Source organism: Triticum dicoccoides, chromosome 2A (assembly GCF_002162155.2).
Source record: "Triticum dicoccoides isolate Atlit2015 ecotype Zavitan chromosome 2A, WEW_v2.0, whole genome shotgun sequence".
In the NCBI taxonomy this organism is placed as follows: domain Eukaryota; kingdom Viridiplantae; phylum Streptophyta; class Magnoliopsida; order Poales; family Poaceae; genus Triticum; species Triticum dicoccoides.
In genome coordinates, this window is record NC_041382.1 from 395076868 (window position 1) to 395098091 (window position 21224).

The following is a 21224-nucleotide window of genomic DNA, read 5'->3' on the forward strand; positions in this document are numbered from 1 at the left end:
TATGAGGCAATTCCCAACCTCGAAGAACTGTGAAACCGGCAAAACAAAACCATACACTAGATGTTGAATCTAACCACCAACCTCACCCCGTTGATCTGAACGGAAATGGAGACAGAGGGTGCAGTTGGACCTTACCTCGGATTTCCACAACAAGTCCACCGCAGCGTCACCGGCGACCTGCGTTCCACACCAAGCTCTGTCTTCCGCATACACACTGCACGCACCACCGCAGCCTCGCGCTCCTCCGACGTGCGCACCACCGCAGCCCAGCACTCCTTCAATCACGCGTACACCGCAGCCCGACGCTCCTTCAGCCGCGCGCGCGCGCAGACAACCGAAAGCCAGGCCCTCCTCAACCGAGCGCGCGCACACCACCGGAGCACCCGCCCTCCTCCGTCGCGCGCAAAAGAGGCCCGCGCCACGACCTCCGCTTTCTCCGGTAGCGTGCAGATGTGGCGAGCGAGGAGGAGAGGATGTGGAGGGGATTGGGAAGAGAGCGAGGACGGCGAGAGAGGATTGGGAGAGACAGCGGCGCTCTCGGCCCCACCCATGCGATATTGTGTCGTGGGCGAACGACGAACGGCCCCGACAACAAAACACCTGGTCGCGATCGCGCGCCTACGCCTCGCATCGGACGGTTGTCCACGCAAGTGCTCGCGACGGCAAACGAGCAGCCGTGCACTTTTTAGCATTTAGGTTAAAAAATGTTCTCAATTTTGAAAAAAAAAATTGAGAAATTAAAATTTGTTCATGATTTTTTTAAAGTGAGATTATAATTTACCGTTGTAAAATATTACCCAATGATGTCACATATGATTGACAAACCGTTTCACACAGACGAATCCCCCGCCCATGTCCTCCTATACTGCGCTCTGCATGCTGGGAGAAGACGCAGCGCGCCGGTTTGGGTCGGCCCATGTGTGTGCAGCCTGTTTTGAATTTTTTTTTCATTTTAGTTTTTCTCCTCTAAATAATTGGTCTTTCAAGAAAGTTCCAAATTATTTAAAAAATGCCATAAATCATAAAATGTTTGTGGCTTCAAAAAATATAAGTAATTTTTTAAAAAGATAGTTCACATATACAAAAAAATGTTCAAAAATAAATGTTTGAGAAATCAAAAAAATGTTTATGATTCTTTTTAGAAGTGAAATTATTAATAATATTTTTCTTCCATTGCAACGCAGGGGCACTTTTGCTAGTAGATAACAAAAATACCACAGGTTTAGGAATACTACGGTTTTATAGAACTTCAGTCTTTTTGACACCAAACACGTCAAAGTATTTAAAACTGTGAGTCTCTAGAAAAACTTGTGAGTCTCTAGAAAAACTACAGTATTCTTCGAAAACTTCCAAAACTTTGCTGCCAAATGTAGCGTACAGTTTTAGAGATACAACGTTTTGTTAAACTACATTATTTATCAATTCCGAACACATTATAATATTTAAAACCTTCATTACTTTTTAAACCATGGTATTCCGCCAAAACTCTAAAACCGCTGAGCTAGCAAACGTAGCCTTAATGATGCGGAGGAATATATGTTTCCCACACGATGGACCTGTCCGAAAGCTCTATCATGCCCAATTTTGTACTAGTACGTTTATTATAGTCAATCAGTGTTTCATACAACCTGTTAATAATACTAGAAAACTACATAAATAGAAATGTTCTATGCCACCAGCTTCAACCAAATCTTAACATATTGAATGCTCTAGCCTCAAGCAATCGTCAACTTGATGAAATGGCAAAGTTCACGCGCTTGGCTAATCACCTCTATATTTTTCTTCAGGTCCCTTCTGCAGTATCATAAACAAATCCTTTCACTGAGAAATAGCAGGTGACACACATAGATAGCTCTAGTTCTTTCTCTCTTGACTCAAAGTTAGATAAACTACGGAAACGTTCACAAGTTCCCTGCAAATTGCACAAACATAAATTCCTGTTAGTATAAAGATATGGAGCAAGAACAGGAAATGACTCTCATATCTACTTTAGAAGTTTGCCTTGGGTATAACATTGTGTTCTTCAGCTGTCTTCATTTTCTGTTTGAGAAAAGACGTATAAAGCTCGATTTCTCTTGGGAACTGTGAGGAGAAAAGTGGAAAGAGGATTAACAACATTGCGTACAAACCAACACTGAAAAATCACTAGAGATTTTACAAAGCAGAACTTGGTTACCAGCTTATCGATCTCATTACAGATACGCCTTTTGTAAGTGCCATCTTTGATGCTTTTCTTTGGAGGAGACTGTATTGTTATCATGCAGCAAAATATTTGAAATTAGAGTATTTCGAAATCATAAACAAAAAATGCAGATATGGAGAATTTGATGAATTGTATAGGTTGTAACATTGCAAAAACTCCATTAACTAGAAGGACCATTTGCTCTTTACTCATTTCCAAAATAAATGAACTATAAGCTTTGGATATTACCTTACCACCAGTAAGTTCTTTAAGACGTTCGACCTGAAAAATAAATGCAAAATAATTAACTCCATAATATGTATTATTATGTGGAAACATATTTTAACAGAGGTTAATAATACACGAGAAACAAGTACCGTGTCTTGTACAGTATATTCACAATCCTCCAACTCTAGAGCAGCAAACTCGGTAAGATCATAGAATAAACGAACTCTTCCTTCTTGGATGTGCTTGAAAATAGCTTTACGCTCCTTTTTCTCAATTAGCTCTTCATGCACAATGTAATAGTACAGCTTATGCCTCTGCGCCATCTTCTCGAGATGATGCATGAGCTGTAAGTACTCATCAACAGCAATCCTAATTTGAAAAAACAGCATTTTTTGGAAAAACTTGTTTGCAATGACAATAGCCTTGGCTAGCACCCCGTCTTTGGTCTCTCTGTACCTCGCTGACTCCATTAGTTTGTCAAAGAAATCGATGTATTGCAAATCACCTTCCAGAGTCGTAGGTTCAATATAGTTACAGCATGGAGATGAAAACTGGACAACACAAAAATATGCAGAGCTAAGACTCAAAATGTGGTACATAATATTCAATCAATGCAGATATGAAATTAAGTACAACTAGTTGGAGGAGAGATCTAGATATGTACCTTCCCAACAAATTGGTGAAAGAAGTGAGGGTAAGACTTTGCTTTCAGGCCGTCACGAATGGAATGATAATAGTATGTCATGGTGTGAGGGAAGTTGACCTTCAGCTCCTCCTTAGATGTGAGGCAATTGAAGAGGGACTCTTCTGAATTCTGAGATTCTTTCAAATTGTACATGTCCAAACGAACACGAAGAACTTCTTCACTAGTTAAGAGCGGTTGCGGCGAATCCACTTTCTTGCGGTGAGGCCATTTCCCATGTTGGGGATCAACAGAATTGCTTCCTCTTCCCCCTCTTCTCTTACTAGATCTATATGGCATGGATGGCCATGGTTTGCTCGATACTTTATTATAATCAATTCCATCGTATTCATTCGCCTTAATCTCCTCCTCATCTTCCTCCCAGGGATACTTTAAATTATTCGTATAGAAGGGTATGTTACGGAATTCAGCAAGACTGTCCAGCATTGAGGTCACAAGGTACCTACTAGGACCTGCGTCAGCCACCAAAGATTCCTTCTCCATCTCTGATCAACAGATAGAAAGCAATACCAAGTATCAAAACAAAGCAACACAAAGTGTCAATACTTGACTCCAAATATCGTACTTAGAATAAGTACAGAAATAGCTATTGGAACAACACGAGTACTTGATTTAGACATCATAGTGCTAGATATCACGGCTTGATACAAAAGAACGGCATAACTTACGTGTGTTCTTGGGGAAAAAGCACAGCTGCTGATCACACATTAATATGTGTGTGAACAAATTTCTAGAGTCTTAAAAGTGCAGAGTACATTAGATTACGGTACGTTCTAATAAGCAATACTATGAAGTGGTAAGGACAACATCAAGTTGCATCTCCACTCAACTCATAAAAAAAGTTGCATCTGTACTAATGTCTACTATTGAAGGGGGTTTCTTTCACTTCGCTCCTCACCTCATTGTACGATTGCCCCCTTCCCACCGATTTTTTTCTGCCAAACCGAGATCCCACCTCCCGGTTTTTTAGGTGTCTTCTCCTTTGTTTCCCCAAAATCTCTCTATTACCGACTTTTTCACATAACAGATTGCTCCATCCCGAAAAGCCATCGTTCTCTTCACCTCCTATCCCTACCTCTATCTCTCTCGATCTATCATGGCGGGATCTTCCTCCGAGACGCACGAGGTGAGGGAGCAGAAATTCCTAACCCTCCCGATCCTCCATGCGATCTTCCCACCATCCCCTCCCTCTTCTTCTCCCACGGTGCATGACGGCAGTGGGTAGGTCGGCCGGAAGTCGTGGGGAAGCTCGCGCTGGAGGAGATCACAGTGCTGCATGTACTGGTACATGCGGTTGAGCACAGTGGAGCAGTTCGGTGCCAAGGGTTTCAGTTGGCAAGGAGGGGGGAGGGAGGCTGTGCTGCTCCTGGACATGTCACACCTGGTGTTACCGGCGCTCTTGTCCGCATATGACATTGGAGTCTAGGGCTGGGAGGTTCTGGGTTCTGGGAAGGGGGGAACGGTGCAGGAGTTCACATCGTGTGTGATCTCAATTGTCCTTGGGCTTGGTAACTGCCTCTCGCGTTATGTACAGGACAGGTTCCAGACATGTGAGGTTTATCCAATGAAGGTAATCCAATTATGCATTGGAACGTCAGCGTTGATATCATGAAAGATTGAACGACTTGCTTAGCATCAACAACTGTAGTGCCATTTCAATCTGTATTGCCACTGTCGAGTTAGGTATATAATAGAACGAGTATTTTGTTTAGTTAGGTGCATCAATTGTTCAACTTCCACATGTTATTCCTTAATTATATTGTATATGATCTTTAGGGTTGTGCTCCCAGGGGCAGGTAGAAAATTATTATGACATGTCATTACTTACAAGTTGCCTGGTTATTCCAGTTCAACACATTATTAGCAAATTATGCATAATGAAGATTCAGCTTGCTAGGAACGGACAACGCTGGGGTGCTACCCGTGTTTATTCGCGCAGAGGTCTCACTTTTACCTAACAACGGACAGTTAAGGGTGGGATTCTTCCCCCTTTAACATCATCTTTAATAGCAGAACAATCAGACTCTTAGAACGAAGCAACAACATCAAGTAATATCCATTAAATTATGTGTACTTATTGAGTGTCTAGCCATGCCGGATCAAGCATTACGGGACAAATATATGAACTACAGGAAAAGATAGAGGGAGATCCATCGTTGTCTGATGGTGACTGCGGTGTGAGGTGTGGCAGTCTGAAACCCATTACAGGAGAAATATATGAACTACAGAGCACGAATGATTTCAGAACATCACCATTTTACCGTTGAGAAGGCATGAACATGTATGCCATGTCTAATGCTCCTTGCTTATTACTCGTAAGTTTTGTCAAAAAGAAACTCTGGAGTCCTTATGTCCTCTAAATGGATCATGCATGTGTACGGGAGAAGGCACGACACAGTTATGATGTTCAGCAGTAACCTGCTGACTGTATAGGCCATGTTCAATTATACTAATATAGGGCAAACAGTATTTGTTATGACATTCAGAACTGCAATAACCTCACTTAAATGTGGGTTTCTCTTCCCAGACTGGATGAATGCCCTCCATAAAGTGAAAATTCAAATATGAAAAAGAAAAGGTAGAGAAGCATCTATTTATTTTGGTGATTTCATAAGATTTATTCCATTTAGTGATTCAAATGCAATTTTCAAAATCTTAACGTCAAGTGATTTTGTCATACACTCAGATTCATATTTTAGAATATCGGCGAGGCAAAGAAACAAGATTGAAAAGTAAGTGGTGAGTCTCTCTTTCTTGAAGATTGTTGTGTAGTAGAACAGATCAGCCAAAACCAATGTGATTTTCTTTTTTCAGGTTTGTAAGGGAATAAATTTTGGGACTTGCATTTTTTAGTGATATGCCAAACCAATTTGATATTTTTATCAAGTTTGTGAACATGTATTATTCATGGGCATTTAGCTAGTATACTTAGAATTGAAATGTATCTATCTACTACCCCTATAAAAGCAATAAAGGGCAGAGAACCAATTCATCTAATCCATCAAATCCTGCGATCTGATGATCTCCATCGCTCCAACATACTAAACGTGTTTTATGCTTTAATTACCCACTATGCCATTAGCCTCTAACCTCTCTCTTCCACAGGAAAAAAAAACCTGCCTCCGCTATCCTCTCCCCACTCGCCTCGCACGACGCCTCGGCAGTTTGCCTCCCGCCACCGCCCCACACCTCGCACGCCGCCTCGACGACTTGATGCGCCGAAGGACCGGCGGACCACCGCCTCCACGCGCCGGACGACCTCCGCCCGACCACCTCTTTTCCGACGCGCCAGCTGATTGGCGGACCACCTTCTCGACGCACCAGCGGACCTCCGCCTCGACCTATGCCGCCCCCACCTGTTTCCCGACGCGACGGCAGACTGACGGACCTCTGGCTCGACGCGTCAGCAGACCTCCGCCTCGACCTCTGCCTCCCCAACCAGCTGAACGAGCCTCGCGTTGGTTTTTTTCTGGTATGGATCCCTTCCCCTCTCCGCGTGTCTTCCGCTGTGTGCATGGGTGTTCTGCTTGTGCGTGTTCTGTGCCTGGATCGCTGGCATGTGTGTGCTCTATACATTACTGAATGACAAATTTCCAATCTTTGGCGATGAACAATGTTCAGGTTCATTCAGGGAGCTCGCCCGCATCCATGATCCATCACGTTCTGCCATTTTTAAGAATTAATCAAGATTACCTTTCAGGCTTGTTCTGTTGTGGTCAGAAATTGGACGTATACATATGCTCCTGCTTTTTCTACACCACCAACTTTACTGTCGATTACAACCTTAACTTGATCTGAATAAACATAGTGAAGTAGATGCAAACTTCAGGATAAAAGCATGTATAACATGCAGTGAGAGGAAAAGGGCTCCGTGCTAGACATGTTGATTATACTCCCTCCATTCCAGAATATAAGGTGTATAGGTTTCCGTGCAAGTCAACCATTCAAATGTTTGACCAATACAGAATAAAATAACAACATCTGCAATACCTAGCAGATAAAATATGAAACTAATTTCATGATGGATCAAATGATATAAATTTCGTATTGTGAATGTTGATATATTTTTCTAAAAACTAGGTCAAACTTGCACTTGTTTGACTTTTCAAAAAACAAATACACCTTATATAAAGGAACGGAGGGAGTACTGTTTAATGTTAGCTCCATCAATACTGATACAGATAGGATTTCCTGTTGTACATAGGTAAATATTTTGCAAGTAATGTAATCTGGTAAGCTAAAGTATTACGATATGCTACCTTACTGCTATCTCAAAATATGATGCGACTATTCAGTATCCATTGCCTGATATAGTCAGTCAGAGGCATCAAATCAAGTCTCCCTTAAATCATTTATAACTGTACATCACAAGTTGATGCCTCCAACTGCCACCAATATGGCAAGAAACAAGGCATGCTGGCTTTACACCGCTTGTAAAATCCGATTAAAGCAATCACTTGCAAAAATGCAGCATGCTAGCTTCAGATCGCTGGCCAAACTACGGCAGGGTACTCGAGAATACTACACATCAATGCAGACTAACCTGTAGGAGGGCAACTTCAGACCCAAGAGCGCCACATCTTTCTTGAGGCGAGTGATGAACTGGGAGCACACACTGCATGGGTTTAGGGAAACAGAACTGCACATACTCAACAGACCAACAATTATAATCGGAGGCCGATAAGGGACCCGTCGGTCAGTGTCACACTGAGGGGGGGCGAGTAGCGCCTGGGTACGGAGGAAGACAGATCCGGGGAGGCTAGGCGGTGACCAGGAGAGTGCTCACTTTCTATTAAGAACGGAAGCAAAAAAAAAAAACTTTATCATGGACAGAAAGGGTACAACTTTGTTTTGGTTATACAAAGTTCAGTGTCTAGAGTATATCCATGGTGACACTAATACATATAGAGATTTCCATGTATCACCTCATTCTTCATTTCTGATCTATCTAACATCTTTGTTTGATTATCAATATTGTATCCATGACTCAGGGAATATAAATTGCATGCTGTCAGCCAGATACATGGAAATTATATTTTATCTATCAATGTTGACGCTCCTTCATCTGATCGATGCTTCTTATTTTGAATATAAATTCTGTAATTATATTTCGAATTCTGATCAATGCTTCTTCATTTGGATATTTTATAATTCACATAAAGGATTGCGACTTGGTTATGACACAATTGGATATTTTATAATTTGCTTATTATGTTGTTAAAGTTCTTAGGAAAACAGGGACATATCATCGTAATAACTATGATGATTCCAAAACTATTTAATGTTAGATCACTGTAACAAAAGAGTATCTTTTGTTGGTATCGAAGAATAAGAAAAAATAATGCATTTCAATTTCAGTAGTCTTGTATGCACTACTAATTTCACACATGGCAGACTTTGTATTGAAATGCCCATAGTTGAATGATCTGAACCTCAACTATTGTACAAACGTACACTCAGGTATTATGTCCTTAACTTTCTCATCAGGTTGTCAAGTTAGTAACTTCTTTTATGATTGTAAGAATTAAATATTTTCCAGAGCGGCATGCTACTTCAGTTCCCAAATTTGAAGAATGTACATGCATTTAGATGCCAAGATACATTGATTGGTGCAATCAGAAGCCAGGTGCTACTTTATTAACCCATTTCCCACTCCCAAGTAATTTTTCATTTAAACTCGAGCTTCCTTCTGTAGCTCCTTCATTGCTGTGCGTTGACCGGTAGTTTCAAGGTTATTGATAGACTCGAGCTTCCTTCTGAAGTGGTAAGCAGTAACCATTTGCTATCAGCAATCCTAAAGTGGAAAATATGTTATCTCAGAATTAGCTGCATATTGTTTAATAACGTTGCTCTCCAATGTTTTTGGCTCATCCAATTTATGTAAGCATGTGCAGTATTAGACTGAACCAAACAAACCAGAACTGAACTACTTTACTCTTGTCTGAACTGCATTTCAGTTTGAACAAATAGTGTTGTGTTCCTATTTGGTGGGAAAAATGATTTAATTTGGCTCTTGGTTTTACCCTTCAGAAACTGATAAACAGAAGGAATCTAATGATGCAATTGTATCAACTGGAGTCTATCAAGGAGTAGGGAGTGAAGCTGAAGGTGTATCAGGCTGTAAGCTTCTTTAGCCTAGGAATCATCATATCTATCGGAAATGGTGCATATTACAGTATGCCTTGTTTAGTGTGTAACTATGATGGAGTTTTGTCTTTCAAATTAGAGGTGCTTACGCCAAAATATATCACTTGCATGCAGGCTAAATGGAATCATTATGGCCTAAGTGGAATGACCTTTTCATTTAACATATCTTAGAGAAAGAAGTCCAGACAGGTCTAGTGTCACACCCTGATTTTCATGCCACAACACTTAAGCTAATATATCATGATAAAGTGTGGTTTCACAAAAACTCTTGCATTATTTGGCTTTTATTTGGAGTTGGTCTTCTCTCTGTGTTTTTCTAGTGCTCTTTAAAGTCAACACAACTCCACCTTCTATACTTCATCTCCTTGCCCCAAACTTCAATGATCATGCCATGTGTATAGAGAAATATAGTATTTTCTTACAAAAATAATTTGGCCAAAAAGTATTTTCAAAAAATAGTTTTTCCAAAAACCCCTGAATTGAGGTTTGCACTTCAAGAACTTGATTTGGGGTATGAAAAATATTTCAAAGAGTATATTTGAAACCTATTAGATATAGGATTCCCGTAAACCACAAAAATATAATTTTAAAAGTTATTTTCCTATTTTATTTAAAAGCTTTTTCTTAAGGCCAGAAATGGTCTTTAATAGGGAAAAATTATTTTATTGTTTTAAAAATATTTGACAAAAATCAGGGAAACTCAGTGGGCATATATTTCCCATATATAAGAGTTTCAACACATGGTCATGTTCAAAATATTGGACAAAACCTCCCAAAACCATTTCTGCCCATTTCAAGGATTTGAAATATTTCTACAGGAAATATTTTCATAAAAATCCAAGGAAAATCCAGCAAGTCACAAATGCATATTGTGATCACCTTGCAAAGCCTCATGTCAATCAAGGTCATTTTGGTTCACCAAAATGCCCCAAAACCCTCTCTGACCAGAATCAAATTTGAACAACTTTGTACTACCAACTTTCTCTCCTTGACCCCAACTTTTGTGAGCATGTTCACATGACCAAATGAGGCCACTACACCAAGTGGTTCATCAAGGGGAAGTGATTTGCTCAACTAGATCTACACAAGTTCATTTTTGCTAATTTCTAGGGTTTACAAAAGTTGCATTGGCAACTTTGCCCAAATAAGCTCCAAATTGGTGTGAGGCCCTAATTATATGTGCCATTTCACCCTGTGGAGTCTCATGCCAAATGGAGTTCATTTCCTTACCCAAATTTGCATCAAACACCTTCTGGTCATTGCAAAAAGTCACTGGTTTCACCCCCCTACACTAATCTCCTTGACTCCACATTTTTACCACAGCTGAACCTGATCACCAGCAACCTCCAGTAGCTCCCCCTCTTCCAAAGCTCAATGATTGAGGGGTAAAAACCCCCATTTACCCCTCTGGACAGCCCTTCTCTTTCTCTCCCTCAACCTCTCGTCTGTCCTAGTGGTTCACCAGGGCATCCAAGGCCACCTCCCCTTTGTTTACTCACCCCACAAAGCCCCAGACACTAGTGGACACGCCCCTGGCACGTAAACAATGACATGGCGTGCAGAGCTCGCGCTCTGGAGCATGCTACAGTGCTCTCCGGCACTGTAGCACGCCCATTCCAAGGCCTCCCGTCGACCTTGGGCGCCGGAATCGTGTCCCCCGAGGCCGCCTCGGCGTCCACGACACGCAACACTGTCAGCCCCTTCCTCCCTCGCCCTCCTTATCCCTCCACGAGCTCACCCGAGCACGTCCATGGACGCTGGCCATGGTGCACCGGTGCCCCCCCTATATAGAGCCTTCCCCCGAGCTCTTCCTCTGCTCTGCTGGACCCCCATCACTCCCGTGAACCTCTCGGACATGCCCAATCTCCCCCTTGTGCCCTCTTCCCACCTCCATGACCGGAGTGCTACCGTCGTGCCCTCGGGCGTAGCAGAGCCATCGTTGCTTTCCCGCTCCCACTGACCCATCCCGAGGACTCCTACGACCCCAAGAAGCCTCTCCCGCACACTAGGACCTCCTCCCCATGCCTGCCTCGCCGTGCCCATCCTCGCCGTCGCCGGTCTCCGCCATGGCCGACGCTCCGCCCAAGTCTGGCGCTGCCCGCGTCCAGCGCAACCACCTTTGGGCGCGGCATGGAACGGGGCATCCGCCCAGACCACCGGCCTGGCCCCGGGCGCAGCGGAGCGGCCGGAATCGTCGCCGGCGCGCTCGCCGTCTATCCCCTGCCTCTGCCCGTCGGGAGGAAGAAGGAGGAGGCGGGAGGAGAGAGAGAGAGTTGGTGCGGGACCCGCAGGTCAGCGACATCGGCAGCGGGCCCCGCCCGTTTAAGTGGAGACGGCTTCCGTCGTTACCGTCTCCCTCGTGCGAAGGCGTATAATGGTGAACCCGCCTTCGACGCGGCCCCCTGCGCGCGTGCGGCCGAGCCGCCGGGCCGGCCCAGTGGGGCCCTGCCACTAAATCTCGCCGGTGCGCCCAACCGCCGCCCAGATCCGGCCCATTTTGGTAAATTCTTTTTCTTTTTCTTTAGCTGTAGACTTGTAAAATCCATAGACTAATCAAATTGACTCCAAACTAGATTATTCAAAATTCTAGTAATTCCTAAATTCTCGATCTATCACATGGTGCTGTTTGCACATTTTCCAAAAACATTTGCTACACAAATGTTTATGAAATCCCACCTTTTCATTTCTGTGATAAACTTTAGAAAATCACAGAGAGCCCATTTTTGATCCAAATGAAATTATTCAAATTCCTAGATACTTCTAAGCTCATAAATTAGGTTTGGAACATTTTTCCCAATATCTTCTGTGTCATATAAAATATTGGTCCATTTCTCCATGTATAGCCAAGTTTACAAATTCATAGAAAAATCATTTGAACTCCAAATCCAGTGAAACCAACTCCTAGGTTCTTCTAAAATTATTACTTGTTAAATGGGTGTCTTTGCTCATTTTTCAAAATAATATTTCTGTACACTTCTTGCAAATCCACAAATCCCTTGATTCCATCATATTGAAATGTTTAGAAATATCCATTGATCCACTTTCAATGAAATCACCTTGGTCATTCCTCATATGACCATAGGTATCCTAGAAAAGTCCAACTCACATTTTTTAGAGCACTTTTATTTTCTCCTTGTTGTGTTGCTTATTGTGATTGTTTCCGACGTTAGTTGACGAAGTAGACGGAGTATTTGGAGAAGGACCAGAAGACTTGAAGACTCTGATGAACCAGGCAAGCAGCCCTTTGACCATGTCTAAGAAACCCTTTTTATGCATGCCATATGGCACTTTTATTGCTTGCATCGAAGTCATGATAAAATGGTGACCACTTGAGGTGGTTTGCCACCGTTACTTCCTCGTTGATACTTGCATGGTGCATGACCCTACCTCCTTATGAGGGTTATGCCGGTGGGAGTAGATAGGATGCTAAAGTAGATGCTACGCAAAAAGGGACGGGTATATGCATGGTGATGGAGACAAAGTATTTTCAAAAGACTTTTCGAAAAACCCGTCGGGTGCCACTTATGCCCGAGGGAGATAATGAGATGGGTAACCACTTGATGACGAAGTGGTGTACCGAGGCAAGTGTGTGAGTTGTTTTCGAAAACGGATTAGATTTAAGATTTGTCGACTGTCCCAACCTTACATGTGCAACCACTCTACCCTTGTATGGGAAAGGGCATTATTGATTACCTAGGCCGATACTAGCTTGGAGCCCGCATTACTAGTGACGGGGGAGAGTTGGTGCTCTCTCTCGGGACGGGGTCGTGCCAGGTAGGGCGGCCATGACTGTTTTCACAGGGCACCGGATACACCGTTGTGTCCCCTCTCGGATGTTACGATCTCGAGTGAGTCTCGTATGATGTACATTGTGAGGATATGGAACAACGAGTGGACTCCTTGTTAGTGTCGTCTAGGGAAAGATAGTGATCGGGTGCTTACCCCAGGTACTTGAGGTATCGCGGGTCGTGGATGTCACGGAAGTTCCCCGGATCTTGTGGGTAAAGTGTGCAACCTCTGCAGAGTGTAAAACTATTCGAATAGCCGTGTCCACGGTCAAGGACAGTTGGGCGGTGCTGCTTAAACTACGTCCAGAGTTTTACAAACCGCCTGTGTGTGTGTTGATAAAACTATTTGGGTTAAGTCAGATGGCTTGACACGATGATCGAGTTGGATTGGTGTCCAACTTCGCTTATGTTGATATCTGTAACTTGTTCATACGGACATCTGTACTCTCATGATGCATACTTTACAGGTTGATAGATCATGTCATTGCACTCAAAACTAGCTTTCTGCAAGCTACCTACTTAGTGCTATATCATTGCATTATTGTGCCTTGTTCCAATCATGGGCTGCTTGCGAGTACATTCAAAGTACTCATTGGCTTGCCACTGGTTATTTTATTGGCCAGGCATGAAAGAACAGGATATAAATGAAGAGTACCTTGGTGACGAACATGCGAGCTAGGACGCTTCCCAGTCAGAATGCCTGTAGGGTTAAGGCAGATGGCATGGGTTCTACTTATCGACGAAGAATTTCCGCTGCTTAAGTTTATTTGGTGTTCAGTCCTTGTGGCTTTATCTATGTAAGACTTGACCATAATGGTCATAATTTGTGTAAGACGGTATGTATGGATGTAAGACTCTTGTTATTCAGCTTCTGTGTATTCAGTGAACATTGATCTCTGGGATCACTGTACACGTGCATTCGGTGATCTCAACTTATGAGTCGGGGTCCCCACATCTAGGGTGTTGTATTAATAGCACACAGGCTAATGTAGTCCTTCTATATCCACTTGTGTTTACTTCCTTTTTGGCCATTTAAACTATTGTATGCGTTCTGTTTTCCATTTGACTATAATTTTTTTTTATCCTATGCAAGCATTTCCAAAGATAGTTTTAATGTTTGGTACTTATTTTCTAAATCTTCATTGACCTTACCATTGAGACAACCCACTGTATGTTTGTGTTTTTATTAATTTGTGTTAGATTAGATGAGTTGTATTTTTTATTAATTTATGTCAGATGTCCAAGATAGGCATGGAGTGTTTCCACACTCTACTATATTAATTGAGCTCCATATACTTTTGTGAACATTAGTAATGGTGAACTTTTGTGTATGTTCTCATGAGTAATCACACTTTTACCAAATCATTCCCAAAATTGGTTGTGCAATACTTTTTTGAGGTTTTGACTTAAGCTGCTTGATTAGATCATCTTAATAAGAGTTCCATAACATAAGCCTCAGTTGCTCTATCATATTATCTTTCTCTGAAGTAGCAACATTTTATTGTAGGGAACATCAAGATACCATTAGATTGCAAGATGTTGATATTTAGAAGTTAAGGATGTCAATATTTTGCTTAAAGTATGTACATGGAAATATTTAATTGAATAATGTTTGTCGTGCATATGTTTCTATCTTTTTCAGTGGACGCCTACTTAAATTGGTGTTATTCTATTCGTGCAAATAATCAAGCTCGGACATTACCACTTAGTTGCAGCCTGCAGTATATCCAGAAAGCTTGACATACCAAGTCATGATTAAGAAGAACAAATCGGTGATTTAAGAAGTATCGTGTCATTTCACGTGCATTGCACGTGCAGGCTTAGTACTAACTAGAAGGGTTGGACGCGCTTTGCTGCCTCATTGGTGTTGTTGAGTTTTCAAAAAATAATCGCTCTAATTCAAAATATAAGATGTATTACTTTTCTGAAAATTCAAACCTTTTAAGTTCGATCAAATTTGTAGAGAAATATATCAAAATCCATAATATCAAATCGGTATTTTAAAATTCATCATGAAATGATTTTTCATACTTTTTTTGTTTAATATTGTGGATGTCGATATTTTTGCTCTAAACTTGGTCAAAGTTAAAGAAATTGTTGGGATACCCCTTATATTTTGACTGATGGAATATTTAGTTTGGCTAGTGGGGGAGATGATAGAGTGTGTTTTATTTTTATTTATAATGCGGTTATTTGGTGGGCATTTCGTGGTGTCATTATGTGTTATCCGCCAACCAACCTATATTTATGTGGGGAAATTTCTGTGTGAGTGGTCGCATGTACTACCATATTGGTGCTACAATATCACACGGTGGCGCTTCTTTTTTTCAGGTGGTGGGAGGGTGCACGAGATTGATATGTTTTTATAGGCCGGTTGCTGCTGATTAATTTCAAAAATCATTGGTCCGGTCAAAATCGTAAACCAAATCCGAAATTGAATACCTCAATTGAATGAAAGAGCTTAAAAATTAGGGAACATAGTGAATTAAAAGATTTAAATGGAACAGCTTGAGAATGTGTTGACCCGGTCAAAATTGGTTGACCCAATTCTAAACTGAATACCTCAATTAACTGGGAGGTCTTAAAAATTAGGAAGCATGATGTATAGTATAAAAGAATTGAATGCGAGAGCTTTGAAAAATTGTTGACCCGCTCGGGTGACCCAATTTTAATTGGAGACCTCAATTAAATGTGGCTCTTCAAAACTAGGGAGCTTAGTGTTATAGAGGATAAGAAAAATAAAACATCATAGAACCAGTGGCGGATCTAGGATTTGAAGAGAGGGTGGTCCACCTCAAAAAAAATTGTTGACAGCATACTAATCTATATCTATACCTTACTAATAAAAGGAATTTTCGTCCGTAGCTTCGTCCGTCCGTCAAAATTTTCGTAGGTTGCTGTAGTTTTACATGAGTTGGACTTCTCCCTGATCTATCCCGAGTTTTACCAGATCTTTGTGAGACCCGTCGGCTGTTTGGGCCTCAGCCCATCAAACGCAGCCCAGGCAAAACAATGCAGTCCGGCGGAGGTGGCAAAAATAAGTGCCCTATTGGGAGTCGAATTCTGGACCTCCTATTAAATGTATAAGGAGGTGTCCAACTGACCAAGGTTATTTTCATGGAGTAAAGAAAGGTTGGTCAGTATTAGATAGTCCCACCTCGCTTTCTTAAGCAAAATATCACCAATTTAAATACATCTATTAGTTGATACCAATAAGTCGTCCAGAGAATCTATAAGGAGTGTGTCTGCTTCTCCATGGGGAGAAAAGTATGGAATTAACTGGAGAGAGATAGCTTGAGAGAGCGTCATGGGAGGAAGGAATCGGAGAAGAAGGGACTGGCCGCCTCCATGGGAAGGAGCAGCGAGAAGTTAAGGCCAACAGAGCATGCTGCAGACCGCCGGGGCTGCAGAGGCGGCCGGATACCGCTAGCTGGGGGAGCCCCTGCATGTGCGTGCAGGAGGTGGCCATGGTCTCGGTTTTCACTGCAGGAAGCCGAAGGGAGGGCAGAAAACGGGGAGGCAGCTGTGGCCCGTCGATGCAGCAGCAGGAGAGGTCGCCATGGCTGCGGCTCGGTCGAGCTGGAAGGGCTTCGAAGGAATATAAGCGGTAGTGGACGGCTCTACCTGTTCGATCACATGCAGGAAGAAGGGAAGAGAGAGAGGTAGCAGCGATCGATCCACTACGTCCGTTGCCTCATCCTACGTAAACCTTTTTTTTGAGCAAATCATCCTACGTAAACGATGTGGACTAGCAGCCTATAGTAGCCGGGTGGGCTTCTGTGTCGGCCAAACGGGCCTTTGGCCTGATAGGAAGGAGGTGGAAAGGTTCACGGAAAAAAGGAAAAGAAAGAGGGTAAAACCGGCCACATCTTATAAGAGGAATATAAGCTTTTATGCCTAAAAAAAAGCTTTTGAGCTGCAATATTAGTTACTAAGAGGATATGGAAAAATGTAGATTGTCAAGGACGGGGATACATACAATCTTTGCCAAACTAGCGTCCCAAAGTACCTTTGATCCATAGTATTTTTCCGTCAGAGACTTTTGTCCAGCGTTGGTCGTGAATAAAGTAGATTTATGTTGCTTGGGTGACAAGAGAGTTCAGGGTGGTCAAGATGCCTAGGTTTAATTTGGAAATGAGAAAGTTGCAAACAGTTGATTTTTTTTTCTCCGTAGCAATGTATGGGCATTCAACTACTGTCCCTTTATGTAGACAAATGCATGTAAATTGTGCATGTTGATACTTTAACAAATGAATGATTAAGTTTTTGGTTAAGAAGAATGTTGCTAGCATCACATATGTGAGTGTTCTCCCATGACAACGCACGGACCCACGAGAAGATGGAAGAATTTTTCTCTCCCGTTGCAACGCACGGGCATTTTTGCTAGTTTTACCAATACCACATAGAAATAAATCAATATGGTCTTGCAATCATATTAAAATTCTCAATTAAGTCTCAGTTACATAGTACTGAGTACATAACTCTAGAACCAATACCAATTTTAGAAGCAAGTAAACAACATTAAGTCCCTATCTTCATAGCATGTCTCTGGTTCTCTTCATTCTTCAATAATTATATGCAATAGTTATCTATTCTCTATCAATCATAATGACACAATTGAACACAAATTATGTACTAGATAGTGGATAGCACAGCAAAGAGCATCAGCAAACCCTAAATCAAAAAGTTGGGAATGGGCACTTGAGCAGTACCTCAAATCAGACTAAATGCCACAGGAGCAAGGTTGCTGCCGCGGTGCCGCCTGCCAGCCGAGTGACGGATTGCGGATTAGGCGGCGCGGCGGGCGCCAGGTGCAGTGGGCGCTGGGCGCGGAGGGCGCGGTTGACGCCGTGCTCCGGACGGGCGCGAAGGGGAGGCAGGCGCCAGGCTGGGACGGCCTCCGGGCTCCGACGAGCAGGCGAGCGGCGAATCGAGAGGTCGGGGAGACGGGGACGGACAGGATAGTGGATCGCGGCTCGATTTGTCTCGCGTCTGGCTGCGTGCCGCGAGCCGCGTACGTCGAACCCATGTGAGGGTGGGCGCCCCTATTTTATTTAATGGGAAAATTTTGTTTTTGTCACTCTAACTTTTGCCAAACTTTTCCTAATCTCTCCCTAATAATAAAGCGCGGATTGAGTCTGTCAGATTCACCGTCACGCCCTTTTTGCGGAAAAGCCCCTGTGGTTTTTATGAATTGAACCCGCCGTCCCTATTTTAGTGAATCTGGAAAAATGTTTTGATTTTGCAAACTAACCCATGTATTTTGTAATAATTCCGCCTGCGCTCCTCTGTTCATCTTATCCGCTGGGAGAGAAGTTGGAAAGGGGGCCAACTTCGGTTGGGCTCTCATCGGAGAGCTCGTCGGCGCGGAAGTTGCAAGAGGTGGGGCGAGGCGGCCGGACGCGGGCAGAGGAGAGACGCAGCGAGGTAGAGGCGGAGGCTTGAGGCGGCGGGGACAGTGAGCTCGCGCGCAAGGAAGGAGTCAATGCGGAGGAGTATGAAGGCGCGACGGCCGGAGGAGGTTCAGGCGGCGGGGAAGGTGGCCGGAGCGGGGCATCAAGGCACTGGATCGGGCGGGCGCGCGAGGATGCGCCTCTGACCTGTGTGTGGGGGCGCACAGAGGAGAGCCAGGGGGAGAGATGACGGGAACGATTGAGTTTTTTTTTAGGCAAAGGGGATCAAGTGGGAGATGAGGATCGAGCACATGCTGGCTGCGCTAGGGATCAGATGGGCTACGAGGTTGGGCCGGGTCGCGCTATGGGCAAAAGAGAGAGAGAGAAGAGAGTTGGCCGGCCTTTTCTCTATATTTCCCCATACAAAAAAATACAACTATCAGCTTCTCCATAAGAATGATTTATTTGTGGGCTTTCCCATGAGCCATGGTAAATTTTGTATGATTTATTGCATCAGCCAACTAATTCACAAACATGATTGCTAGCTTTGTGAGGAAAGGTCGATCAACTAAGTACATACATGGTAACCCGTGTAATGTTGTTTCCGGCTGACTAACTAGCATGGCTGAATGCAACACTGTCCAAGAGGCTCTTCCTGACAATCCTAATTCTGCTCTCCATGCTCATATTAACAGGGATAATAGTTTGATGCTACAACAGGGCTGCACCATTAGGTCTGATCTTCTAATCTCAGAAGCCAAAATATTTTCTGGCCCTTCTTTCAAATGTTCAAAAATTCCAAGTTTATCAAATGGAGATGTAGCTACGGGCATTGGAGTTTTTTTCAATTTTTTGCAGGACAATAGAAGTATCCAAGTTCAAATTCAAGCATCCTCACCACTAACTTCGTCACCTCTACAAGCAGAAGCAGAAGCTCTTCTTGCCGCCAAAGCAGCGTAGATCTTACAAGTCGAGCAACCGACGTTACCGACAATCTTTCTCTTGCCAAGGCAGCGGCGAACAGGAAAGTAATAGCAGATTCCACTCCTTGGATGATTAGAGAATTTCTTGCTGATTTCTACAGGATTACCCAACATCTACAGTCCCAGGTGTTCCATATATCTAGAGAAATAAATGGGATTACGCACAATGTAGCTCATCAGGTTCTTAATCGCTCTTTGGAACCTGTCTATAGTTGTTTCGGGTCAGCTCACAGCAACAGAATATGCCTTGTCATTTCTACTCTTTCTACCTTAAATTTACAGGGTTTTGTACTCCATGTTGTACACTGCTTTTGAGTTGAATGAAATTGGCGCTGAGGGCGCCTTTCCCCGTTCAAAAAAAATAGTATGGCTATTGAAGAGACATAATCAGAACTCACATATGTATTTTATTGTGTTCCATCAGGCCACCATTAAGGTAGCATCTGGGTGCCCTATAGATTTTTACTGTTCCATTTTCTTTTTGCTATTCCAATGACCACACAAGAGTACGCATTTTGTTGTGTTCCATCAGGCCACATTAAGGTAGCATCCGAGTACCCTATAGATTTTTACTATTCCATATATATATTTTTTTTGCTATTCCAATGACCACGCAAGAGTGTAGGGTGGATACCGGCAGAGAGGAGGGTCTTTTCATAGGTAGATGCTCTGCCAATAAAGAAAAATGTTACAAAAAAAATAGTGGCCTCTTCATAGGGATGGTCTGAAAGGACGTCAACTTAGAGCCGAATATGCAGGTGCTGACTCATCACCATGGATGATCATCCTTGGTTTTTATAATCAATAATTTGGTGTTACGATTTATAACTTTTTCGGTGTCAAGTAAAAATGCATAAGGAACTCCGTTTCCATGATGTGAAACCCATGCTATTTCCTCACTAGACAACAATACATCACAAAATATTGGCTTCTCACCACACTCCATCTCGCCGCGTGTGCATTCTTAGCGATGTTGTTCCATTGCTGCTCACTATGTCACCGCCATTGTGGCACCGCACATCCTCTCCTACAAAGGGAAGGAAGAACACCGGATCACATCTTGCCGTGTCTTGTCCTGCCTCTACAACCTTTCCATTCACTTCGTACACGACGACCCTTCCATCTCCAGTGATCAACCGCGACCAGGCTCCTTACCTGACCAACTCTGATTCATGGCGTTGTGTAAAATGAGTAGAAGTATGAGGGGAGGTGTATGGATTCGGTGCAAGGGGTAGCTCGCGAAGGGCGGCCCACATGTATAGCTTGCCAAGATTAGCTGTTAAAAATTTGAACATTTGCTTGCGTGGACACAATGACAGGTGTGAGGCGAGCTCATCGCCTCGATATTGACAACATTTGGACATGTTGTAAGCAGATGGATCGACATCATGGTCACCGTGCGGGTGGGAAGGAGGATAAGCAGTTGGCATGATATATTTTTCTCTCCCGTTGCAACACACGGGCATGTTTCCTATAGTAGTATTATTTTTTAACTAGCAAAAGAGCCCGTGCATTGCAACGGGAGAAAAATAAATACCAAATGCCTTACCCAATAAATTAAATTAGTGACGTTGCAACTAAATTATATGCAATTGTGCCTCCGACACGGTTGTCGGTAGGCGTAAGTTGCAATCGAGTCCGAAGAAGTTTGTTGCAATAGTGGCATCCGACTTTACAACAACAGTGGTCAATAATGCTACAAGCGGGCCTCGCCGATAGTGAGGTTGAGGAGGCGCTCAAGAGAGGGTGCCTCGCCGTCAAACATGATGTTCCGATGCTTCCAAAGAAGTCGGGCGCCAA

The 21224-nt window shown here is 43.1% G+C and overlaps 1 protein-coding gene and 1 long non-coding RNA gene across 4 annotated transcripts in view; both read right to left on the reverse strand.

Moving 5' to 3' along the window:
* The window catches only part of LOC119354675, a 5693-nt gene extending 5185 nt beyond the window's left edge, over window positions 1-508 (reverse strand). For both annotated transcript variants that reach the window (XR_005171160.1, XR_005171159.1), the window contains exon 1: window positions 136-508. This is a non-coding gene — a long non-coding RNA (uncharacterized LOC119354675). The remainder of the gene's footprint in view (window positions 1-135) is intronic.
* A 1049-nt stretch (window positions 509-1557) lies between these two features.
* Window positions 1558-18060, reverse strand: LOC119354674. Of its 2 annotated transcripts, none has more exons than XM_037621424.1 (7): window positions 17761-18060; window positions 3075-3598; window positions 2560-2961; window positions 2432-2464; window positions 2177-2245; window positions 2002-2082; window positions 1558-1912 (listed from the first exon to the last, which is right to left on the reverse strand). In XM_037621424.1, the coding sequence occupies exons 2-7, from the start codon at window positions 3594-3596 to the stop codon at window positions 1784-1786; spliced, it is 1236 nt and encodes a 411-aa protein (XP_037477321.1). In that variant the 5' UTR covers window positions 3597-3598; window positions 17761-18060; the 3' UTR covers window positions 1558-1783. The 2 variants fall into 2 exon arrangements, with proteins under 2 accessions (XP_037477321.1, XP_037477322.1); XM_037621425.1 differs by lacking the exon at window positions 17761-18060 and adding an exon at window positions 7657-7728.
* Between the last annotated feature and the right edge of the window lie 3164 nt (window positions 18061-21224).

What these genes read in the sequence shown, in the direction of transcription:
- LOC119354674 (XM_037621424.1), bottom strand. Translation starts at nt 3,596, where the DNA reads ATGGAGAAGGAATCTTTGGTGGCTGACGCAGGTCCTAGTAGGTACCTT. An exon ending in AATATACTGTACAAGACACG is followed by an intron (nt 2,465 to 2,559) that starts GTACTTGTTTCT and finishes TTTATTTTTCAG; the next exon opens with GTCGAACGTCTTAAAGAACT. An exon ending in AAGAACTTACTGGTGGTAAG is followed by an intron (nt 2,246 to 2,431) that starts GTAATATCCAAA and finishes ATAACAATACAG; the next exon opens with TCTCCTCCAAAGAAAAGCAT.